The sequence below is a fragment of the Opisthocomus hoazin genome, chromosome 2 (assembly GCF_030867145.1).
Source record: "Opisthocomus hoazin isolate bOpiHoa1 chromosome 2, bOpiHoa1.hap1, whole genome shotgun sequence".
NCBI lineage: Eukaryota > Metazoa > Chordata > Aves > Opisthocomiformes > Opisthocomidae > Opisthocomus > Opisthocomus hoazin.
The window spans coordinates 131192108-131211833 of record NC_134415.1 but is presented as its reverse complement, the minus strand read 5'-3'; the positions used below and the strand labels follow the sequence as shown (position 1 = coordinate 131211833).

The 19726-nt window shown below is 64.0% G+C and overlaps 1 protein-coding gene across 3 annotated transcripts; it reads right to left on the bottom strand.

Annotated features, from left to right (window-relative positions):
• Positions 1-3824: 3824 nt before the first annotated feature.
• EPHX2 (epoxide hydrolase 2) lies at positions 3825-19326 on the bottom strand. 3 transcript variants are annotated; one of them, XM_075415107.1, is made up of 19 exons: positions 19161-19326; positions 17816-17900; positions 17545-17704; positions 13220-13410; positions 12974-13096; positions 12629-12703; positions 12221-12316; positions 11842-11920; positions 11592-11626; positions 11472-11498; positions 9562-9647; positions 9323-9434; positions 8963-9037; positions 7371-7416; positions 5346-5448; positions 5063-5132; positions 4900-4980; positions 4510-4568; positions 3825-4416 (listed from the first exon to the last, which is right to left on the bottom strand). In XM_075415107.1, the coding sequence occupies exons 1-19, from the start codon at positions 19259-19261 to the stop codon at positions 4332-4334; spliced, it is 1689 nt and encodes a 562-aa protein (XP_075271222.1). In that variant the 5' UTR covers positions 19262-19326; the 3' UTR covers positions 3825-4331. The 3 variants fall into 3 exon arrangements, with proteins under 3 accessions (XP_075271222.1, XP_075271223.1, XP_075271224.1); XM_075415108.1 differs by lacking the exon at positions 19161-19326 and adding an exon at positions 18003-18228; XM_075415109.1 differs by lacking the exons at positions 17545-17704; positions 19161-19326 and adding an exon at positions 18003-18228.
• Between the last annotated feature and the right edge of the window lie 400 nt (positions 19327-19726).

Here is a 19726-nt window from a genome sequence, read left to right as displayed (position 1 = left end):
TGGGGCTGGAATATCTCCAGAGAAGGAGACTCCACAGCCCCTCTGGGCAGCCTGGGCCAGGGCTCCGGTACCCTCAGAGGGAAGAAGTTCTTCCTCATGTTCAGATGGAAACAAACAGTCGCCCTGGGGTAACTCCATCCCACCATCTGCGTGGGCACCAGAGCTCTCCAAACACGCTGAGAGTGGGTGCACGCGAGGACACGTGCGCCCCGGGGATGGAGGATGCAAGTGCCTGAGGGACCGAGGCCATGTGCACCCGGGGGCCAAGCATGTGGGCACCCGAGGAGGCAAGGACACGTGGACCCCGGGGGCTGGGGGTGCAGGCACCCAGGGGACCGAGGACATGTGCACCCCAGGGGCTGAGGATGCATGCACTGGAGAACTGAGGACACGTGCACCCTGCGGATGGAGGATGCCTGCACCCAGGGGACCAAGGACACGTGCACCCCAGGTCTTGAGGATGCATGCACCAGGGGACCGAGGAGATGTGCATGCTGGGGATGGAGGATGCATGCACCCAGGGGACCAAGGACACGTGCATGCTGGGGATGGGGGATGCATGCACCTGGAGGACCAAGGACATGTGCACACCGGGGATGGAGGATGCCTGCACCCAGGGGACCAAGGACACACGCACCCCAAGTCCTGAGGATGCATGCACCAGGGGACCAAGGAGATGTGCATGCTGGGGATGGAGGATGCATGCACCTGGAGGACCGAGGACACGTGCACCCCAGGTCTTGAGGATGCATGCACCAGGGGACCAAGGAGATGTGCACACAAGGGATGGAGGATGCCTGCACCCAGGGGACCAAGGACACGCCCTAGGTCCCAAGGATGCATGCACCCAGGGGACCAAGGACATGTGCATGCTGAGGATGGGGCATGCATGCACCCAGGGGACATGTGCACCTGAGGGACTCTGAGGACCATGTGCAGCCGGGGGTCTGGAGATGTATGCACCAGGGGACCAAGGACACGCACACCCCGGGGACTGGGAATGCATGCACTGGAGAACTGAGGACATGTGCACCCTGGGGATGGAGGATGCACGCACCTGGGGTCAAGGACAAGTGCACCCCAGGTCCTGAGGATGCATTACCAGGGGACCGAGGAGATGTGCACGCTGGGGATGGTGGATGCATGCACCCAGGGGACTGAGGACATGCGCACCCCAGGGACTGGGGGTGCATGCACCCAGGGCACCAGGGACACATACACCAGAGGAGCCAAGGAAGCATACGGTACCAGCAACGGGGTGGCCAGCAGGACTGGGGCAGGGATCGGGCCCCTGTGCTGGGCACTGGTGAGGCCGCAGCTGGAGTGCTGTGCTCAGCTTTGGGCCCCTCACTCCAAGAAGGACCTGGAGGGGCTGGAGCGTGTCCAGAGAAGGGCAGCGAGGCTGGGGAGGGGGCTGGAGAACAAGTCTGCTGAGGAGTGGATGAGGGAGCTGGGGCTGCTCAGGCTGGAGAAGAGGAGGCTGAGGGGGGACCTCATCGATCTCTCCAGCTCCCTGACAGGAGGGGGTAGTGAGGGAGGGTTGGGCTCTGCTCCCCAGTAACCAGCGATGGGACGAGAGGCGATGGCCTCAGGTTGTGTCAGGGGAGGTTTAGACTGGAGATCAGGAAAAATGTCTTCACTGGAAGAGTGGTCAGGCCTTGGACCAGGCTGCCCAGGGCAGTGGGGGAGTCCCCATCCCTGGAGGGGTTCAAAAACCGTGTGGATGTGGCACTTGGGGACATGGTTTAGCAGGCGTGGGGGTGTTGGGTTGGTGGTTGGGCTTGATGATCTTCAAGGTCTTTTCCAACCTTAATAATTCTACAATTTGGGTGCCTCCATCCCATTTCTTCCTGTCCTTTCAGCCCTGAGGACCAGCGTAGCACTGATCCAGAGCCTTCATCAACCCAGCAGAAAGGGGAAACCCAAAGCCAAACCTCCTGGGGAGGAGACCACGCTCATCCACGGCCGTGAGCAATGCCCACCTCCAGCTGAGACCACCTCTGCTGGGTCTGGGGACCTCACCCCATCCCACCTCTTATGATCTGAGAGGTCTTTGCCAACCTTAATGATACTCTGATCAATATGCATGGGGCACTGAAGATGCGCGCACCGGTGGGGCCGAGGACGTGCACAGCCAGGGTGGGAGCTGGAGAAGCTGGGCTGGGCTGCCGGAGAGCGGGCACGGAGCTCGTGCAGGGTGGGAACCTCTAGGAGGGGGGCTGCTGGAGCAATGCCCTGCTGTGGTAATGTGGGGGGGGGTTTTATGGGGTACAAGGAGGGCAGGACCCCCTCCCCACCCAAACCAGTCCCAGCATCTGCTGGGGGGCTGGCGCACTGCTGGGCACCGCCGCAGGCTCACAGCCCCCCAAGAACCCAGTGGAAACAGAATCCCAGCATAGTCAGGGGTGGGCAGGGACCTCTGTGGGTCACCCAGCCCAACCCCCTGCCCAAGCAGGGTCACCCAGAGCAGGGGGCACAGCACCGCGGCCAGGCGGGGCTGGAATATCTCCAGAGAAGGAGACTCCCCAGCCCCTCTGGGCAGCCTGGGCCAGGGCTCCGTCACCCTCAGAGGGAAGAAGTTCTTCCTCGGGTTCAGCTGGAACTTCCCAGGCTTCAGTTTGTGCCCGTTGCCCCTTGTCCTGTCGCTGGGCACCACTGCAAAGAGTCTGGCCCCGTCCTCCTGACCCCCACCCTGCAGATATTTAGAGGCATTTCGAAGGTCCCCTCGCAGCCTTCTCTTCTCCAGGCTGAACAAGCCCAACTCCCTCAGCCTCTCCTCGGAGGAGAGATGCTCCAGTCCCCTCCTCATCCTCGTAGCCCTCCGCTGGACTCTCTCCAGTAGCTCCTCATCTTTCTTGAACTGGTGAGCCCAGCACTGGACCCAGCACTGCAGATGGGGCCTCCCCAGGGCAGAGCAGAGGGGGAGGAGAACCTCCCTCGCCCTGCTGCCCACACTCCTCCTCATGCACCCCAGGATCCCATTGGCCTTCTTGGCACCCAGGGCACGCTGCTGGCTCATGGTCACCCTGTTGTCCCCCAGCACTCCCAGTCCCTCTTCGCAGAGCTGCTCTCCAGCAGCTCAGCCCCAGCCTGTCCTGGTGCCTGGGGTTGTTCCTCCCCAGGGGCAGGACCCTGGCAGGGGCTGGGGTACAGGGTGGGCTGGCTGGAGGCTGCCCACCCCTTCCACCACCCACGAAGCCACACGCCAGCGCCAGGGCAGAGGCCGCTGGGCAGCGCCCGCCTGGCTTTCCGGGCAGGGCTGCGGGGCGGGCGCTGGCATCGGGATGATGCTCCTGGATTTTCCATTCCGTGGGCAGGCTCCAAAGCAGCTCCCAAACCCGCTCCCGAGGCTGCCAGCAAACCCGAGGGCAATTCCAGCCTTCGGGATAACTCCGGGCTGGAGGGAGCAGGTTTAAACCTCTCGCTGCCCACCCAGGGGCTGGGTTGTTTTTTTTTTTTCTTCCTTCCCCCCATCCCACCCCAAATCCAAGCAGCTCCTTTTTCAGGGATGAATCCGGCTGGAAAACGTTCCCGCGGGCTGGCTGGCAGAGCGGGGCAGGGCTGGGAGGACGGACGCAGACAGACAAACCGCAAAGCCCCAGATGAAAATAGCTGAGGGCAGGGGAGAATTTGAAGGGGGTGGGGGGGGAAATACCAAGCGTGTTTGCCCAAATCCTGTTTTTTTCTAACGGTTGGGGCCAGGAGAAGGGCCGGGAGCTGAGGGGAAGGCGGCTGCAGGCGGGGACCGAGCCCTGGCACCACGGGGAGGGGTCCCAGCGAGGAGGGACCCCACACCCCAAGGACCAGGGCGAGAGCCGAGGGGCTCGGGGCACTTTGTGGTTTTATTTCTCGACGTACCAAGGCAGAAGGTGATTTCTCAGGCAGCGTTAATTACTCTCAGTGCGTTAATAGCTCCCCAAGCAAAACCAACCACGTCACGATCCGGGCCCCTCCAGCCAAACCCCCAAGGGAGGGAAGCCCCCGGGATGGGGTCGGGGCAATGTGGCAGCCCCGACGCAGCCCCTGCCAGGGCACGAGGATGGGTCCAGCCCCAGATCAGCCCCCAGCGCCCCGGGACCTCCACGAGAGCTCACCAGGACCCTCCAAGCGATGCTTTGTGCCACCCTCCTCCCCAGCCCTGGCTCACCCATCGCTTCCACCCATCAACCCCCCACCTAAAAAAATACAAATCAAACCCTAAAGGTAAAAATATCAAACCCTAAAGGCAAAAATCAAGCCCTAAAGTTAAAAATCAAGCCCGAAAGGCAAAAATCAAGCTCTGAAAGGCACAGGGAAGGAGGAGGGAAGGCACGCGGCAGGGCTCTGCCTGCTCACAGCCTGGAGATCTTGGGCAGGGGGGTGTCGGGGGGGAGCCCCTCCAGCCACCCCACCAGGATCCTGTTCAGCTCCGCCGGCCTGGGGGAATGGCACAGAGCTGGGCTGGGACCCGGCTTCCCCCCGCCCCGGGGAGAAGGGGGGTCCCGGCTCCGGCGCCCGCGGTACCGGTACCTCTCCATCTGCGTCCAGTGCCCGCAGTCCTCGAGGTGCTCCCGGCGCAGCTGCGGGATCTTCCGGAGGGATCCCCAGGGAGCGGAGAGGGGTTGGGATCGGGCACGTCGGGCAGCGGGAGAGCCCACCCCAGGCTGCCCCTGCTTCCCCAGTTTTGCAAGGGCAAATCCCCCCTCCTGCCCGCTGCAAATGCCCCCCCTCTCCCCCGCCACATCAGCCCGTCCCCCCCTTATCAAGCGATGTCCCCACATCTGGGTCACATCCAGCCCATCTCGGCAGGATGGACCTGCCCCGGGGGTCTCCCGTGGTGGGATCTGATGGAAGGGGCACGGCTTCGGAGCACGCCGGTCCTGGGCAGGGCTGGGGTGGGATGGGACCACGCTGTCTTACCCACTCCTCCATGCCCCGGCTCATGTTGGGGTGCAGCACCACGTCCTTCCCAGCCGTGACCATCAGCGCCGGCATCATGATCTACAGGGGGGGCACACGGGTGACAAGGCGGGGAAGGTGCTGGGTCTGCAGACGCTCCCCGCGGGGCAGGATCGGTCCCCACCTTCCTGTCCTTGGCAGAGAGAGCCCAGCGCCAGTTGGGTCGCATGTTGCGGTACCAGTTCAGGGGGCCACTGGGAGAGATGGGAATGGGGTGGAGATACTGGGACTCAGTTCCTGCGGGGATCAGCCCCCTGTCCCCGGCACGGGAAGAGCCTGCGAGGGGAAAGCAGCCTCCCCCCGGCAGCCTTGCCCCTCCTTGGTGTTAGAAAGCCAGGCCTTGGTGGGTTTGGGGGTCCCCCTTCTGCAGGGGGGTGCCCCACAGGCCCCCCAGCTCCTGGCCCTACCTGAAGCCGGATTTCTCGAAGCGCTGGATGTAGTACTGCAGCTCGGGGCCGTGCAGGATCCGGCTGGCGGGGGGGTTTTCTGGGAAGCCCACCAGCAGCCCCCCTGCAACAAGGGGCACAGCACTGCCGCCATGTCCCACCTGCAGCATCCCAGCTGCGGCACCCCCACCCGTGGCAGCCCACCCACGGCATCCCCACGCGCAGCATCCCACACTTGGCATGCCCACCTGTGGCATCCCCATCATGGCATCCCCACCCATGGCATCCCACCTGTGGCATCCCCACTCACAGCATCCCCACCCACAGCATCCCCACCCGTGGCATCCCCATCACAGCATCCCCACCCACGGCATCCCACCCACAGTACACCCACCCACAGCATCCCCACCACGCCATCCCCACCCATGGCATCCCATCCACAGCACACCCACACACAGCATCCCACCCACGCTATCCCCACCCTTGGCATCCCCACCCACACCACCCCACCCTTGGCACCCCCACCTGCAGCATCCCCACCCACGGCATCCCACCCGCAGCATCCCCACCCACGGCATCCCACCTGTGGCATCCCCACCCATGGCATCCCACCCATGGCATTCCCACTCACGGCATCCCACCCCCAGCATCCCACCCATGCCATCCCACCCTTGGCATGCCCACCCATGGCATCCCACCCACGGCATCCCCCCATATGCCATCCCTCCTGTGGCATCCCTGCTGGTGGCATCCCACCCACAGCATCCCCATCTGCAGCATCCCACCCATAGCATGCCCACCCGTGGCATCCCCACCCACGGCATCCCACCTGCGGCATCCCCATGTGCAGCATCCCACCCACGGCACTCTCACCCACCCCACCCCCCACCTATGGCACCCCACCCGTGCCATCCACACCTATGGCATCCCCACCCATGCCATCCTCACCCACGCCATCCTCACCCACGCCATCCTCACCCACGGTATACCCACCCGTGGCATCCCACCCGTGGCATCCCACACACACCATCCCCACCCATGGCATCCCCATCCACGGCATCCCCCCCCACAGCATTCCCACCCACAGCACCCATACCCACACCATTCCACCCACGGCATCCCACCCACGGCAACCCCACCCACGCCATCCCCACACATGCCATCCCACCTACGGTATCCCACCCACGGCATCCCCACCCGTGGCATCCCCACCCGCGCCACACCCCACCTATGGCATCCCACCCGCAGCATCCGCACCTATTGGCATCCCCACCCATGACATCCCCACTCATGGCATCGCCCCTGCACCATACCACTCTCAGCATCCCCACACAGGGCATGCCCACCCACGGTATACCCACCCATGGCATCCCACCCGTGGCATCCCACACACACCATCCTCACCCACAGCATCCCCACCCACGGCATCCCACCTGTGGCATCCCCACCCATGCCATCCCACCCATGCCATTCCACCATTGGCATGCCCACCCAAGGCATCCCACCCGCAGCATCCCCACGTGCAGCATCCCACCCACAGCATGCCCACTCACGTCATCCCCACCCACAGCATCCCGCCCACAACATCCCACCTACGCCATCCCCATGCATGGCATCCCCACCCACGCCATCCCCACCATGGCACCCCCACCCATGACATCCCACCCATGCCATCCCCCCACATGGTATCCCCACCCATGGCATCCCCACCCCAGCATCTCCACCTGCAGCATCCCACCCGCGCCATCCCCACCCACGCCATCCCCACCCACGGCATCCCACCTGCAGCATCCCCACCCACACCATCCCACCCTTGGCACCCCCATCTGTGGCACCCCCACCCACGGCATCCCCACCCTTGGCACACCCACCCATGGCATCCCCACCCTTGGCATGCCCACCCTTGGCATGCCCACCCGCAGCATCCCCACCCATGGCATCCCCACCCGTGGCATCCCCACCCATGGCATCCCCACCCGTGGCATCCCCACCCACGGCACCCCCACCCACGGCACCCCCACCCCACAGCCAGGTCTCCCCCCTCACCTCGCGCCCGGACCCCGTGGAAGTCGAGTGCGAAGGGCAGGCGGTCCTGTGGAGAGAGGGGACCGAGGGCAGGGGGGGAGCGGCACCGCACCCCGGGGATAAAAACCCCTCCCAGGGGGGCTCCCTGTGCCTGCCTGGCAGATTTGGGGCTCCCTGCCCCCCCCTTTGCTGGGAACCAGCACCCCGCATGGCCGCACCCCAAGGGAAGTGGGAACGGAATGGAGAGCTGCGAGTCGGCTGAAGGACACCAACGGCTGAAGGAAACCAACGGCTGAAGGACGTCAACGGCTGAAGGATGCCGATGGCTGAAGGACGTCAACGGCTGAAGGATGCCAATGGCTGAAGGACGCCAACGGCTGAAGGACGCCGACGGCTGAAGGACGCCGATGGCTGAAGGATGCCGATGGCTGAAGGACGCCAATGGCTGAAGGACACCGAGGGCTGAAGGACGCCGACGGCTGAAGGAAACCAACGGCTGAAGGACGTCAACGGCTGAAGGACGCCGATGGCTGAAGGAAACCAACGGCTGAAGGACGTCAACGGCTGAAGGATGCCAATGGTTGAAGGACGCCAACGGCTGAAGGATGCCGATGGCTGAAGGACGCCGACGGCTGAAGGACGTCAACGGCTGAAGGATGCCAATGGTTGAAGGACGCCAACGGCTGAAGGACGCCGATGGCTGAAGGACGCCGACGGCTGAAGGACGCCGACGGCTGAAGGACGCCGATGGCTGAAGGGCGCCGATGGCTGAAGAATGCCGATGGCTGAAGAATGCCGATGGCTGAAGGACGCCAACGGCTGAAGGATGCCGATGGCTGAAGAATGCCGATGGCTGAAGGACGCCGATGGCTGAAGGACGCCGATGGCTGAAGGACGACGATGGCTGAAGGACGCCAACGGCTGAAGGATGCCAACAGCTGAAGGACGCCAACGGCTGAAGGACGCCAACGGCTGAAGGATGCCGATGGCTGAAGGATGCCAACAGCTGAAGGACGCCAACGGCTGAAGGACGCCAACGGCTGAATACACCGACGGCTGAAGGACGCCGACGGCGAGGCACGGCTCCCCGGGAGCTGATATTTCAAACCACAAAGGTTTTTCACCCCGAAGCGAGATGCCAGCAGGGGTTAAGGCAGCCAGCGGCGCTGGCACCGCGAGGGCGGGGGGAGAGCAGGAGGCTCTGCCCGGCCACGCCGAGGCTGCCACCCTGCAAATCTGCCCTTCCCCCCAAGGCAGGACAGCTTTCTAGAGGTCTTCTCCATCCCTACTCAGGGTCAGCTTCGAGTCTTAAAGAGGTGCGGGCCCCACGCCGCTGCTGACAAGGATGTGTTCACTCTGGTCCCTACTGACGGCTGACTGAACGCAGACTTTGCTGCAAAATGATGGCAGACACGGGGTGGGCCGTGCTTGAGGGTCACTGTGGGTCACTGCAAAGCCACCCCGGAAGCTTTCAGCTCCTAGCACAGGTGACGTGGGACAGCAGAAGGTGCCACAGGCAGAGCCCCGACAAGGCTAGCAGGGCTTGGAGAGGACATCAGGCCGGCCACCACAGTTCCCACCCCAGGTTCCCCCCCTCCCAGCCCCACGGGTACCTCCCGGCGCGTGGAGCGGATCAGGACCTTCAGGGTCCGGCCGATGTCCTTCTCGAGCTCCGCTTCCGCGACGCCCTGCACAGGGTGAGGGGGGAAGGACTCACGGTGGGTGACGCCAACCCTCCCCAGGGACCCAAACCCCCCCTGGGGCTGGACCCTGCCACCCACCAAGGCTCAGGGGGAGGCTGGGGATGGTTTTTTGGGGAGTTCAGCGCGGGAACAAGGTCTGGCAGGGGGACCACAACTGGACGATGCCCAGCCACGAGTTGGGGACCCCCGACGCGGGCACGTCCCCGTACCCCGGCGGGTTTTAAGCCCCAAAAGAGGGGCGGGGGACAAAAATCTTGGTCCTGGACTCACCGGCTCCTGGAAGTAGAACTGGTAATCAAAGGTGGGATAGGATCTCATCTTCTCCACGATGTCCACAGCGGGGTCGGCGGGTCGGTACGGGGTGTTCAGCGAAGCCACAGCCCTGGGATATGGTGGATTGGGGGGGGGACACACCGAGTCAGCGTCACCCCCAGATTTGGGGTGCCCAGGGTGAGCCAGGGTTCGGCTGCAGGGTGGGGAATCGGTCCCGGGGGACCGGAGGGACCCACCTCACCCTCTCGGGGTAGAACAGAGCCATGTTCCAGACCACGGCACCGCCCCAGTCGTGGCCGACCAGCACGGCCTGCGGGATGCCCTGCGGGGAGGGGGGGGGGGGGGGGCCCGTCAGCCCACACCCCCCACCCTGCACCCCGAAAGCGGCGCCCGAGACGCCCTTCCCCTTCCTCCGCAGCAGCAAAGAGATCAGAAAACGGCAATATTTTCTCTTTTTTCCCCTTTTTTTTGTATTTTTTACCTTTTTGCCCCCCCAAGGAATGAGCGTCACCTGAATCCCCGGAGCAATTTGCTCCGACTTAATTAAATATTTCAAGTATTCCCTCCAGAGGAAAGGGGTTCGATATTATCCAATATAATATCCAATATAATAATGGAATATCCAATATTATCCAAAATAATATAATATCTGGGATAGCCTGGACTGGTTCCCCCCACCGAATAAATCCCCAGCGCCTCCGGGAAGGGGCTCGCAGCATCCCCAGGGCCGGATGGATCCCACCATTCCCCCCCCAACCATTCCTTTTTCCCACCCCCCCTGGGCACCTACAAATTAATCCAATTAAACCTCAACAAATCCAATTAACCCCCCCCACGCTCCTGACAGCCGGTTCGTAATTAGTTGCTATTTAGAAGAGTAATTAAAAGTCCCTCCCGGCGGACACGGCTCGGGGAGCCCTGCTTGCTGCCTGATGGTGTGAAACCCCCCCAAGGGGGGCAGAGGGTTTGGGGGGGTCCCCAGCAGCTCCCACCCCCCATATGGGGCTGAGTGGGTCCCCCCCTCCCCGTGCCGCTGGGTTTCACCCCACCACCCCCAGCTCCTGGACCGAGGGGCTCAAAGCCATTTATCCTCCCCCAAATCCCCCCAGGTTTGGGGGGGGGAGAGGAGCCCCCACACCCGGGGGGGTCGGAGAGGAGCCGGGTGGGCTCCGATGGTAGCGGAGGAGCAGGGAAACCCAAGGTCCCACCTATACGGGATGTCACGCTCGCCGCCGAGCTCACCCCAACCCCTCCGGAGCTGCCGCGGTGGGGGGACGCAGAGGGGATGCAGCCTGACCAAAACCCAAACCAGGTGCCCCCAGCCCATCTCCCCATCTTCAGCAAGGACAGAAAGTCCAGGAGAAGGGGAGGGTCTCCTCCCCCTCTGCTCTGCCCTGGGGAGGCCCCATCTGGAGTCCTGCGTCCAGTGCTGGGCTCCCCAGTTCAAGAAAGATGAGGAGCTACTGGAGAGAGTCCAGCGCAGGGCTACGAGGATGAGGAGGGGACTGGAGCATCTCTCCTCCGAGGAGAGGCTGAGGGAGCTGGGCTTGTTCAGCCTGGAGAAGAGAAGGCTGAGAGGGGACCTTCGAAATGCCTCTAAATATCTGCAGGGTGGGGGTCAGGAGGACGGGGCCAGACTCTTTCCAGTGGTTCCCAGCGACAGGACAAGGGGCAATGGGCACAAACTGAAGCCTGGGAAGCTCCAGCTGAAGCCGAGGAAGAACTTCTTCCCTCTGAGGGTGACGGAGCCCTGGCCCAGGCTGCCCAGAGGGGCTGTGGAGTCTCCTTCTCTGGAGATATTCCAGCCCCGCCTGGCCGCGGTGCTGTGCCCCCTGCTCTGGGTGACCCTGCTTGGGCAGGGGGTTGGGCTGGGTGACCCACAGAGGTCCCTTCCAACCCCCACCATTCTGTGACGCAGAGCTGGAGACCCTCTCAAGGATGGGTTCTCCTCACCGGCAATGGGTTGTATGAACATCCCCACCCCTAAAATCCCACCCATGGAGAACGCAAAGACAGGGCTGGGGCCACCAGCGTCACTGGGGAGCTTGGACGTCCTGGCACAGGAAGGGAGAGGCGCAGGGCAGCCGGGGAGACGAGCACCCAAACCTTGCCAAGAAGGAGGGACCCATCGTGGGGGGCTCCTCACCAGTTTGTCCAGGAAAACCGCCAGGTCCTGGAGAAGGGAGGAGAGCAGGGGTCAGATCCTGCCCGGGACCATGCCCTACCACCCTCCTCCTGCCAGCACCCGTGCCCTCCCGCTCCTCACCTTGCATATCTGCTCCTGGGAATATTCTTTGATGTCTGCATGGAAGACACAACCACCTTCATTTTAACACCCACGCGTTTTCAGGGACATATTCCACACCCACGTGAGGAGCAGGATGGCTTCCACCACCCCCTTCCCAAGGAGAAGACTCCTCCACCCACCTCCTCCAGGGTCTTGGCCTCTGGACCGCCAGCTCCAGCCCCGAATGCCCCCCCCAAGTCCCCCTGATGCCCCGGCGAGCCCAGCTCACCCGGCGGGGCCGTGGACTCCCCGTAGCCCTTCATCTCCAGAGCGATCACCCTGAAGCCAGCATCAGCCAAGGCTGGGATCTAGGAGGGAAATGAGTGGTCTCCAAAGGACGCGGAGACCCCCCGGGACCCTGCTCCGCGACGGCACCAGCGCCCATCCTGCGTCTGCCCACCCCAACGTCTGCCGGCCGTGCCCGGAGATGTCCCCAGGAGGACACATGCGGGCTGGTGTGGGTGGGGAACACTCCTGAGCTGTCCTCAAGGTTCACAGAAGGGTGGTGGGACAGCCTTGGGAACCCCCCAAGAGTATGGCCATGCATCCCCTTCACCCGGCTCCAGCATCCCACCGCCGGCCCCCCGTGGTCCACCCTCCTCCATCACCTGGTAGCGCCAGGAGAGCCAGGACTCGGGGAAGCCGTGGCAGAGGCAGATGACGGGGCCATGTCCCATCTCCACGAAGTGCAGCTGGACGCCGGGCTGGAAGGGACGAGGAGCCCTCACCAGCTCAGCTTCACCCCCAAGCCCCCACCCACCGCCGGCCACCACGTGTGGGAGCCCACCAACCCCTCCAGCCGCGCGAGGACTCTTTGGCCCTTGGGGTGGATGGAGAAGACCTCAACGACGGAGCAGCTGAGCAGCCCACGCAGGAGGGTAGACAACCCAACGAGCCACCCCTCGGCTGGCAGATCCTTCCATGGGGTTCAACACCCTCCCCAGGACCCCCAGCCCCCCCCAAGCCCTGCTAAGCCCGGGGACACCTTGCCACCGAGGCAGCCCCCTTCGCCCTACCCGGATGGGGACGTATCCGTGGGTCACATCGGATGGATCACACGTGGTTGGCAGTGGCTCTTCTTGGCCGAGAAGCTGCGGGGTGAGGAGCAGGGAGTGAGCTCCTGAGCAAGCCTGGAGCTCCGTGGGACGTCCCCACCACCCATGCGTTTGAGATGGACGTGGCTTGGGAGGTCCAGGGGAGGGTTTGCAGGAGATCATGGCCCCCATCCCGTTCATTTCCAAAGCCAACCACAAGTCCTGCACCACCACCGCAACACGGCAAGACCCAGAAGCCCGAGCCCATCCCTCCCAGCTCTCCAGGGATCTCCAGGAGAGCAGAGGACCCAGACCACCTCTACATACCTGGACACCCGAGAGCTCCTCCAGCTCCTTGAGGACGGTTTCGGTGTCCCTGACGAGGATGGTGGCCATGCCCATCTCCCGAGCCGGCTTCAAGTTCTCCCCGATGTCATCCAGGAAGATGACCTGGAGATACATCAGCGAGAGCCAGGCTCAGCACCCCAGGGAAGGGCGACCGCTGGGTTGGGCCAAGGAATTTGGGTGGTTGGAAGGACCCCCCATGCCCTGTTTTGGGGGTGGTGGCCGTACCTCCTGCGGTTTCGCCTGCAGCGCGTCCAAGGCGTAAGTGTAGATCTCGGGATCTGGCTTCTGTGCTCCGAGCCGGCAGGACTCGATCACCAGGTCAAAGTGGCGACGCAGCAGGTTCATCAACGTGGCCGTGAAGAGCCGCCCGGCGCTGTCGTCCACCCAGTTGTTGGTGAGGACGCAGGTCTTAAATCCTAGGGAAGGAGATAAAAGCACACTCAGCAGGAGCTTCTGCCTGATTTGTACGTCCAGGGAAGCAAGGCTTGACCCTCCCAATGCGAGCAGGACGTGAGCTGGAGCTCGGGTGCACCAAGACGCTGAGGTCTGAGCCAATGGACCGGCCACAGCATGGGGCGAAGGACTACGGCATCCTAATCAGCAGCTGGGTGATAACATGGATGGATTTGGTATCAGGGCTTGGAACATCTAATTAGAGATGCTGAGAGAGCACTTTCATGATGATGAGCGACCAAGCAGGGCCTCTGTGGTGGGACTGACCAGGAGCCCCATGGTGGGACCGAGCGGGACCCCCATGGTGGGACTGACCAGGGGCCCCCATGGTGGGACTGACCAGGAGCCCCATGGTGGGACAAAGCAGGGACCCCATGGTGGGACCAACCAGAAGCCCCATGGTGGGACTGAGCAGGGACTCCATGGTGGGACCGACTGGGACCCCCATGGTGGCACCGACCGGGACCCCCATGATGGGACTGACCAGGGACCCCATGGTGGGACCGACCGGGTTCCCCATGGTGGCACCGACCGGGACCCCCATGGTGGGACTGACCGGGGCCCCCATAGAATCACAGAATCACAGAATGGTAGGGGTTGGCAGGGACATCTGTGGGTCATCTAGTCCAACCCTCCTGCCGAAGCAGGGTCACCTACAGCAGGCTGCACAGGACCTTGTCCAGGCGGGTCTTGAATATCTCTAGAGAAGGAGACTCCACAACCTCCCTGGGCAGCCTGTTCCAGTGTTCCGATGTCCCATGGTGGGACTGACCATGGACCCCATGGTGGGACCAACCAGGACCCCCATGGTGGGACTGACCAGGACCCCCACACTGGAACCAACCAGGAGCCCCATGGTGGGACTGAGCAAGGACTCCATGGTGGGACCGCCTGGGACCCCCATGGTGGCACCAACCAGGAGCCCCATGGTGGCACCGACTAGGAGCCCCATGCTGGGACTGAGCAGGAGCCCCATGGTAGGACAGATCAGGGACCCCAGGGTGGGACTGCTCAGGGACTCCCATGGTGGGACCGACCAGGAGCCCCATGGTGGGACCGAGCGGGATTCCCATGGTGGGACAGATCAGGGACCACATGGTGGGACTGACTGGGTTCCCCATGGTGGCACCGACCGGGACCCCCATGGTGGGACTGACCAGGAGCCCCATGGTGGGACTAAGCAGGGACCCCATGGTGGGACCAACCAGGAGCCCCATGGTGGGACTGAGCAGGGACTCCATGGTGGGACCAACCAGGAGCCCCATGGTGGCACCGACCGGGACCCCCACGGTGGGACTGACCAGGGGCCCCATGGTGGCACTGACCAAGGACCCCACAGTGGGACTGACCAGGGACCCCATGGTGGGACCAACCGACCGGGATCCCCATGGTGGGACAGATCAGAGACCCCATGGTGGGACCAACCGGGTTCCTCATGGTGGCACTGACCAGGACCCCCATGGTGGGACTGACCAGGGGCCCCATGGTGGGACTGACCAGGGACCCCATGGTGGGACCAACCAGGAACCCCACGGTGGGACTGAGCAGGGACTCCATGGTGGGACCGACCAGGAGCCCCATGGTGGGACTGACCAGGAGACCCATGGTGAGACCAAGCAGGGACCCCATGGTGGGACCAACCAGGAGCCCCATGGTGGGACTGAGCAGGGACTCCATGGTGGGACCGACTGGGACCCCCATGGTGGCACCGACCGGGACCCCCATGGTGGGACAGATCAGGGACCCCATGGTGGGACTGACCCGGTTCCTCATGGTGCCACTGACCAGGACCCCCATGGTGGGACTGACCAGGAGACCCATGGTGGGACCAAGCAGGGACCCCATGGTGGGACCAACCAGGAGTCCCATGGTGGGACTGAGCAGGGACTCCATGGTGGGACCAACCAGGAGCCCCATGGTGGCACCGACCGGGACCCCCATGGTGGGACTGACCAGGGGCCCCATGGTGGCACTGACCAAGGACCCCACAGTGGGACTGACCAGGGACCCCATGGTGAGACCGACCGGGATCCCCATGGTGGGACAGATCAGGGACCCCATGGTGGGACCAACCGGGTTCCTCATGGTGGCACTGACCAGGACCCCCATGCTGGGACTGACCAGGGGCCCCATGGTGGGACTGACCAGGGACCCCATGGTGGGACCAACCAGGAACCCCACGGTGGGACTGAGCAGGGACTCCATGGTGGGACCGACCAGGAGCCCCATGGTGGGACTGACCAGGAGACCCATGGTGAGACCAAGCAGGGACCCCATGGTGGGACCAACCAGGAGCCCCATGGTGGGACTGAGCAGGGACTCCATGGTGGGACCGACTGGGACCCCCATGGTGGCACCGACCGGGACCCCCATGGTGGGACAGATCAGGGACCCCATGGTGGGACTGACCCGGTTCCTCATGGTGCCACTGACCAGGACCCCCATGGTGGAACTGACCAGGAGACCCATGGTGGGACTAAGCAGGGACCCCATGGTGGGACCAACCAGGAGCCCCATGGTGGGACTGAGGAAGGACTCCATGGTGGGACCAACCAGGAGCCCCATGGTGGGACCGAGCGGGATTCCCATGGTGGGACAGATCAGGGACCACATGGTGGGACTGACTGGGTTCCCCATGGTGGCACCGACCGGGACCCCCATGGTGGGATTGACCAGGAGCCCCATGGTGGGACTAAGCAGGGACCCCATGGTGGGACCAACCAGGAGCCCCATGGTGGGACTGAGGAAGGACTCCATGGTGGGACCAACCAGGAGCCCCATGGTGGGACTGAGCAGGGACTCCATGGTGGGACCGACTGGGACCCCCATGGTGACACCGACCAGGAGCCCCATGGTGGCACCGACTAGGAGCCCCATGGTGGGACTGAGCAGGAGCCCCATGGTTGGACAGATCAGGGACCCCAGGGTGGGACTGATCAGGGACTCCCATGGTGGGACCGACCAGGAGCCCCATGGTGGGACCGAGCGGGACCCCCATGGTGGGACTGACCAGGAGACCCATGGTGAGACCAAGCAGGGACCCCATGGTGGGACCAACCAGGAGCCCCATGGTGGGACTGAGGAAGGACTCCATGGTGGGACCAACCAGGAGTCCCATGGTGGGACTGAGCAGGGACTCCATGGTGGGACCGACCGGGACCCCCATGGTGGCACCGACCGGGACCCCCATGGTGGGACAGATCAGGGACCCCATGGTGGGACTGACCCGGTTCCTCATGGTGCCACTGACCAGGACCCCCATGGTGGGACTGACCAGGAGACCCATGGTGGGACAGATCAGGGACCCCATGGTGGGACCAACCAGGAGCCCCATGGTGGGACTGAGGAAGGACTACATGGTGGGACCAACCAGGAGCCCCATGGTGGGACTGAGCAGAGACTCCATGGTGGGACCGACTGGGACCCCCATGGTGGCACCGACCAGGAGCCCCATGGTGGCACCGACTAGGAGCCCCATGGTGGGACTGAGCAGGAGCCCCATGGTTGGACAGATCAGGGACCCCAGGGTGGGACTGATCAGGGACTCCCATGGTGGGACCGACCAGGAGCCCCATGGTGGGACCGAGCGGGATTCCCATGGTGGGACAGATCAGGGACCACATGGTGGGACTGACTGGGTTCCCCATGGTGGCACTGACCGGGACCCCCATGGTGGGACTGACCAGGAGCCCCATGGTGGGACTAAGCAGGGACCCCATGGTGGGACCAACCAGGAGTCCCATGGTGGGACTGAGCAGGGACTCCATGGTGGGACCAACCAGGAGCCCCATGGTGGCACCGACCGGGACCCCCACGGTGGGACAGATCAGGGACCCCATGGTGGGACCGACCGGGTTCCTCATGGTGGCACTGACCAGGACCCCCATGCTGGGACTGACCAGGGGCCCCATGGTGGGACTGACCAGGGACCCCATGGTGGGACCAACCAGGAGCCCCACGGTGGGACCAACCAGAGGACCCCATGGTCGCACTGACTGGGACCCCCTACAGCAGGACCGACCAGAGACCCCCACGGCACCCTCTCGGGCGGGGAGCAGCACCCTGCCTCCAGCACCCCTTGCCCACCAGTCACCCACCGTTCCTCCTCAGCACCCTCGCTGCCCGCAGAAGGGGGGCATTGACCACCCCCTCGGCCACCATCTCCTCGAAGGCTCGGGCCACGGAGAAGCCGGGCGGCAGGGCGATGCCCGAGGCGGACGCGTGCTGCCTGCAGCCCTCTTCCACCTCCGAGAAGAGCTGGAAAACACCCAGGGGGACACCCCGTCACCCCTGAAAAACCAAAAATCGCGGCCCACCGCGGCGCCTGGTCCCGCCGGCTGCGCCCCGAGGTGGCACCCAAGGGCTCACCTGGGACAGGGTGATCCGTCCCCTCATCGCTTCGGCGTAAGGACCTCCGGAGCCGCCGGCAAACATCACCTTCCGCAAGAAATTCCTGCTCGGGGTGGGGGGAAAGGAGGAGAGGTGAGATTGGGGGGGGGGGACACCCCAATACTGGGGAGGGGGATGCTCCGCGCCGGGGACACGGCGCTCCCACCGCCATCACGGCTTCATTCCGGGGACCGGGAGCTCGCTGGCCGTTTCTCCCCGCCGGCCGCTCCACGACTTCGCCCCGCGGACGGGACCAGGAGGGAATTTTGCCAGGAATAAAAAAAATTAATCGGAAAAGCGAGGTACTGGGTAAGCTGCAGCTCAGGGAAAATCATTTTTCCCCCCCCGTGGCAAGATGACAAAAGGCCTTCTCGGGCGGCAATAAAACACGATTACGGCCGCCGGCTTCAGGACAAGGTCGATAAAAACGCAGCTCGGTTAAAAATAAAACCAGATTTTTTTTTTTTTTCCCCAGCAGGATTGCCGTCACTTTTTGGGGGGGTTTTTTTATTAATACGAAGCGAAGCAAAAATCTGCTTGGCGGCCCGACAAGCCGGGAATTTATTGCCCCATCCGCCCCACGTCCTCCAGCTTTCAGCTATTTAATATTTCATCTTTTTGATAACTCCCCGCCGGTGATTTTTTTTTTTCTTCTCTGGTTATCGTTTTATCATCCTGCTGCCGGGAGATCACGGGGCGACACGGGCAGAACCCGTTCGGGAGCTTTCCCCCCAAAAACGGGGCACTACGAGGCGGGAGGGCGGTGGGGACCCTCCCGGGGGTCCGGCGCTGTGGGGTTCCTCAGCGCCAGCTCGTGCGCTGAGTTGTGGCAGGTCTCAGCGCCGCCGCAGGAGTGGGCTTTATTAATTATCACGCTTAATTTATAATTAATTGCTCTCCTGACTGCTTCTGCAGACGTCCCCTGCGACAGTCCTGCCTCTCGGGGGGGTCAGCTTTAACCGCTGACCTGCACCCATCACCCACCACAGGACCCCCCCTTTCCCCCCCCACAGCCTGCACCCCACATCCAGGGCACGACCCCCACTCAGCTATCACCCCACATCCAGGCCGACCACCTCATATACACAGGGACCCCAACTTGCACCTCAACGTCCAGGACATGAGGGGTCCCCAGCCCGCACCCCGCACCCAGCCCTCTCCCCAGTCGCGCACAGGCCGCGCGGGCGGCGCCGGCACACACAGTATTGTCGCCTCATCTCTACGTGTCTCCGGCCGAGCGGCGACTCGCAGACGCGCGGGCGGGAGGACAAGGCAAGACCGGACCGGGCCGGGCCGGGCCGGGCCGGGCCGGGCCGGTCCGTACCTGGGCAGCGCGGAGTCCCGCTCGGAGGAGCCCAGGAAGTGCTGCAGGCCGGGCCGGAAGAGCACGCCGCCGAGATCGAACAACACGACCCGCCGCGCCATGGCCGCCCAACAACCGCCGGCGCCCGGTCTCGAACCCGCGACCCCTCCGCCGCCAGCGCCGAGGCCCCCGGCCGCAGCCCCGCAGGCCCCGCCCCCGCCGCCTCACGCCGGGCGCCGCGCTGGGTCCTAGCGCCCGTCCTGTACGTGTTGGGGGGGGTTCCCACTTCGCAGCGCTGCTCCCGCGGGGTTTTGCCCATAATCGCGGTTTTCTCCCATAAACGGGGAGCCCAGGACCCCCCCCCGAACTCGCGCAGCACCCAGGGGTGCAGCAGCAGCCGCTGACCCCACCCTGAGCCCCCAAACAGGGCCAGGCGTGGGAAGGGGCAGGAGTGGCCACGGGCTGCAGGCATGGACACGCGTGTGCGTGCACATACATGTGCACATGCGTGCATGCTCGCGTGCTCACACGCACACACACGTGCACACGCACATATATGCACACATGCACACACATAACACATGCAC

Coding starts and splice junctions, on each gene's coding strand:
- EPHX2 (XM_075415107.1), bottom strand. CDS start 19,261: ATGGCGCGGCGGGTCGTGTTGTTCGATCTCGGCGGCGTGCTCTTCCGG. Junction 9,648..11,471: donor CGGTTTTCCTGGACAAACTG/GTGAGGAGCCCC, acceptor CCCTCCCCGCAG/GGCATCCCGCAGGCCGTGCT. Junction 7,417..8,962: donor TCCGCTCCACGCGCCGGGAG/GTACCCGTGGGG, acceptor CTCTCTCCACAG/GACCGCCTGCCCTTCGCACT.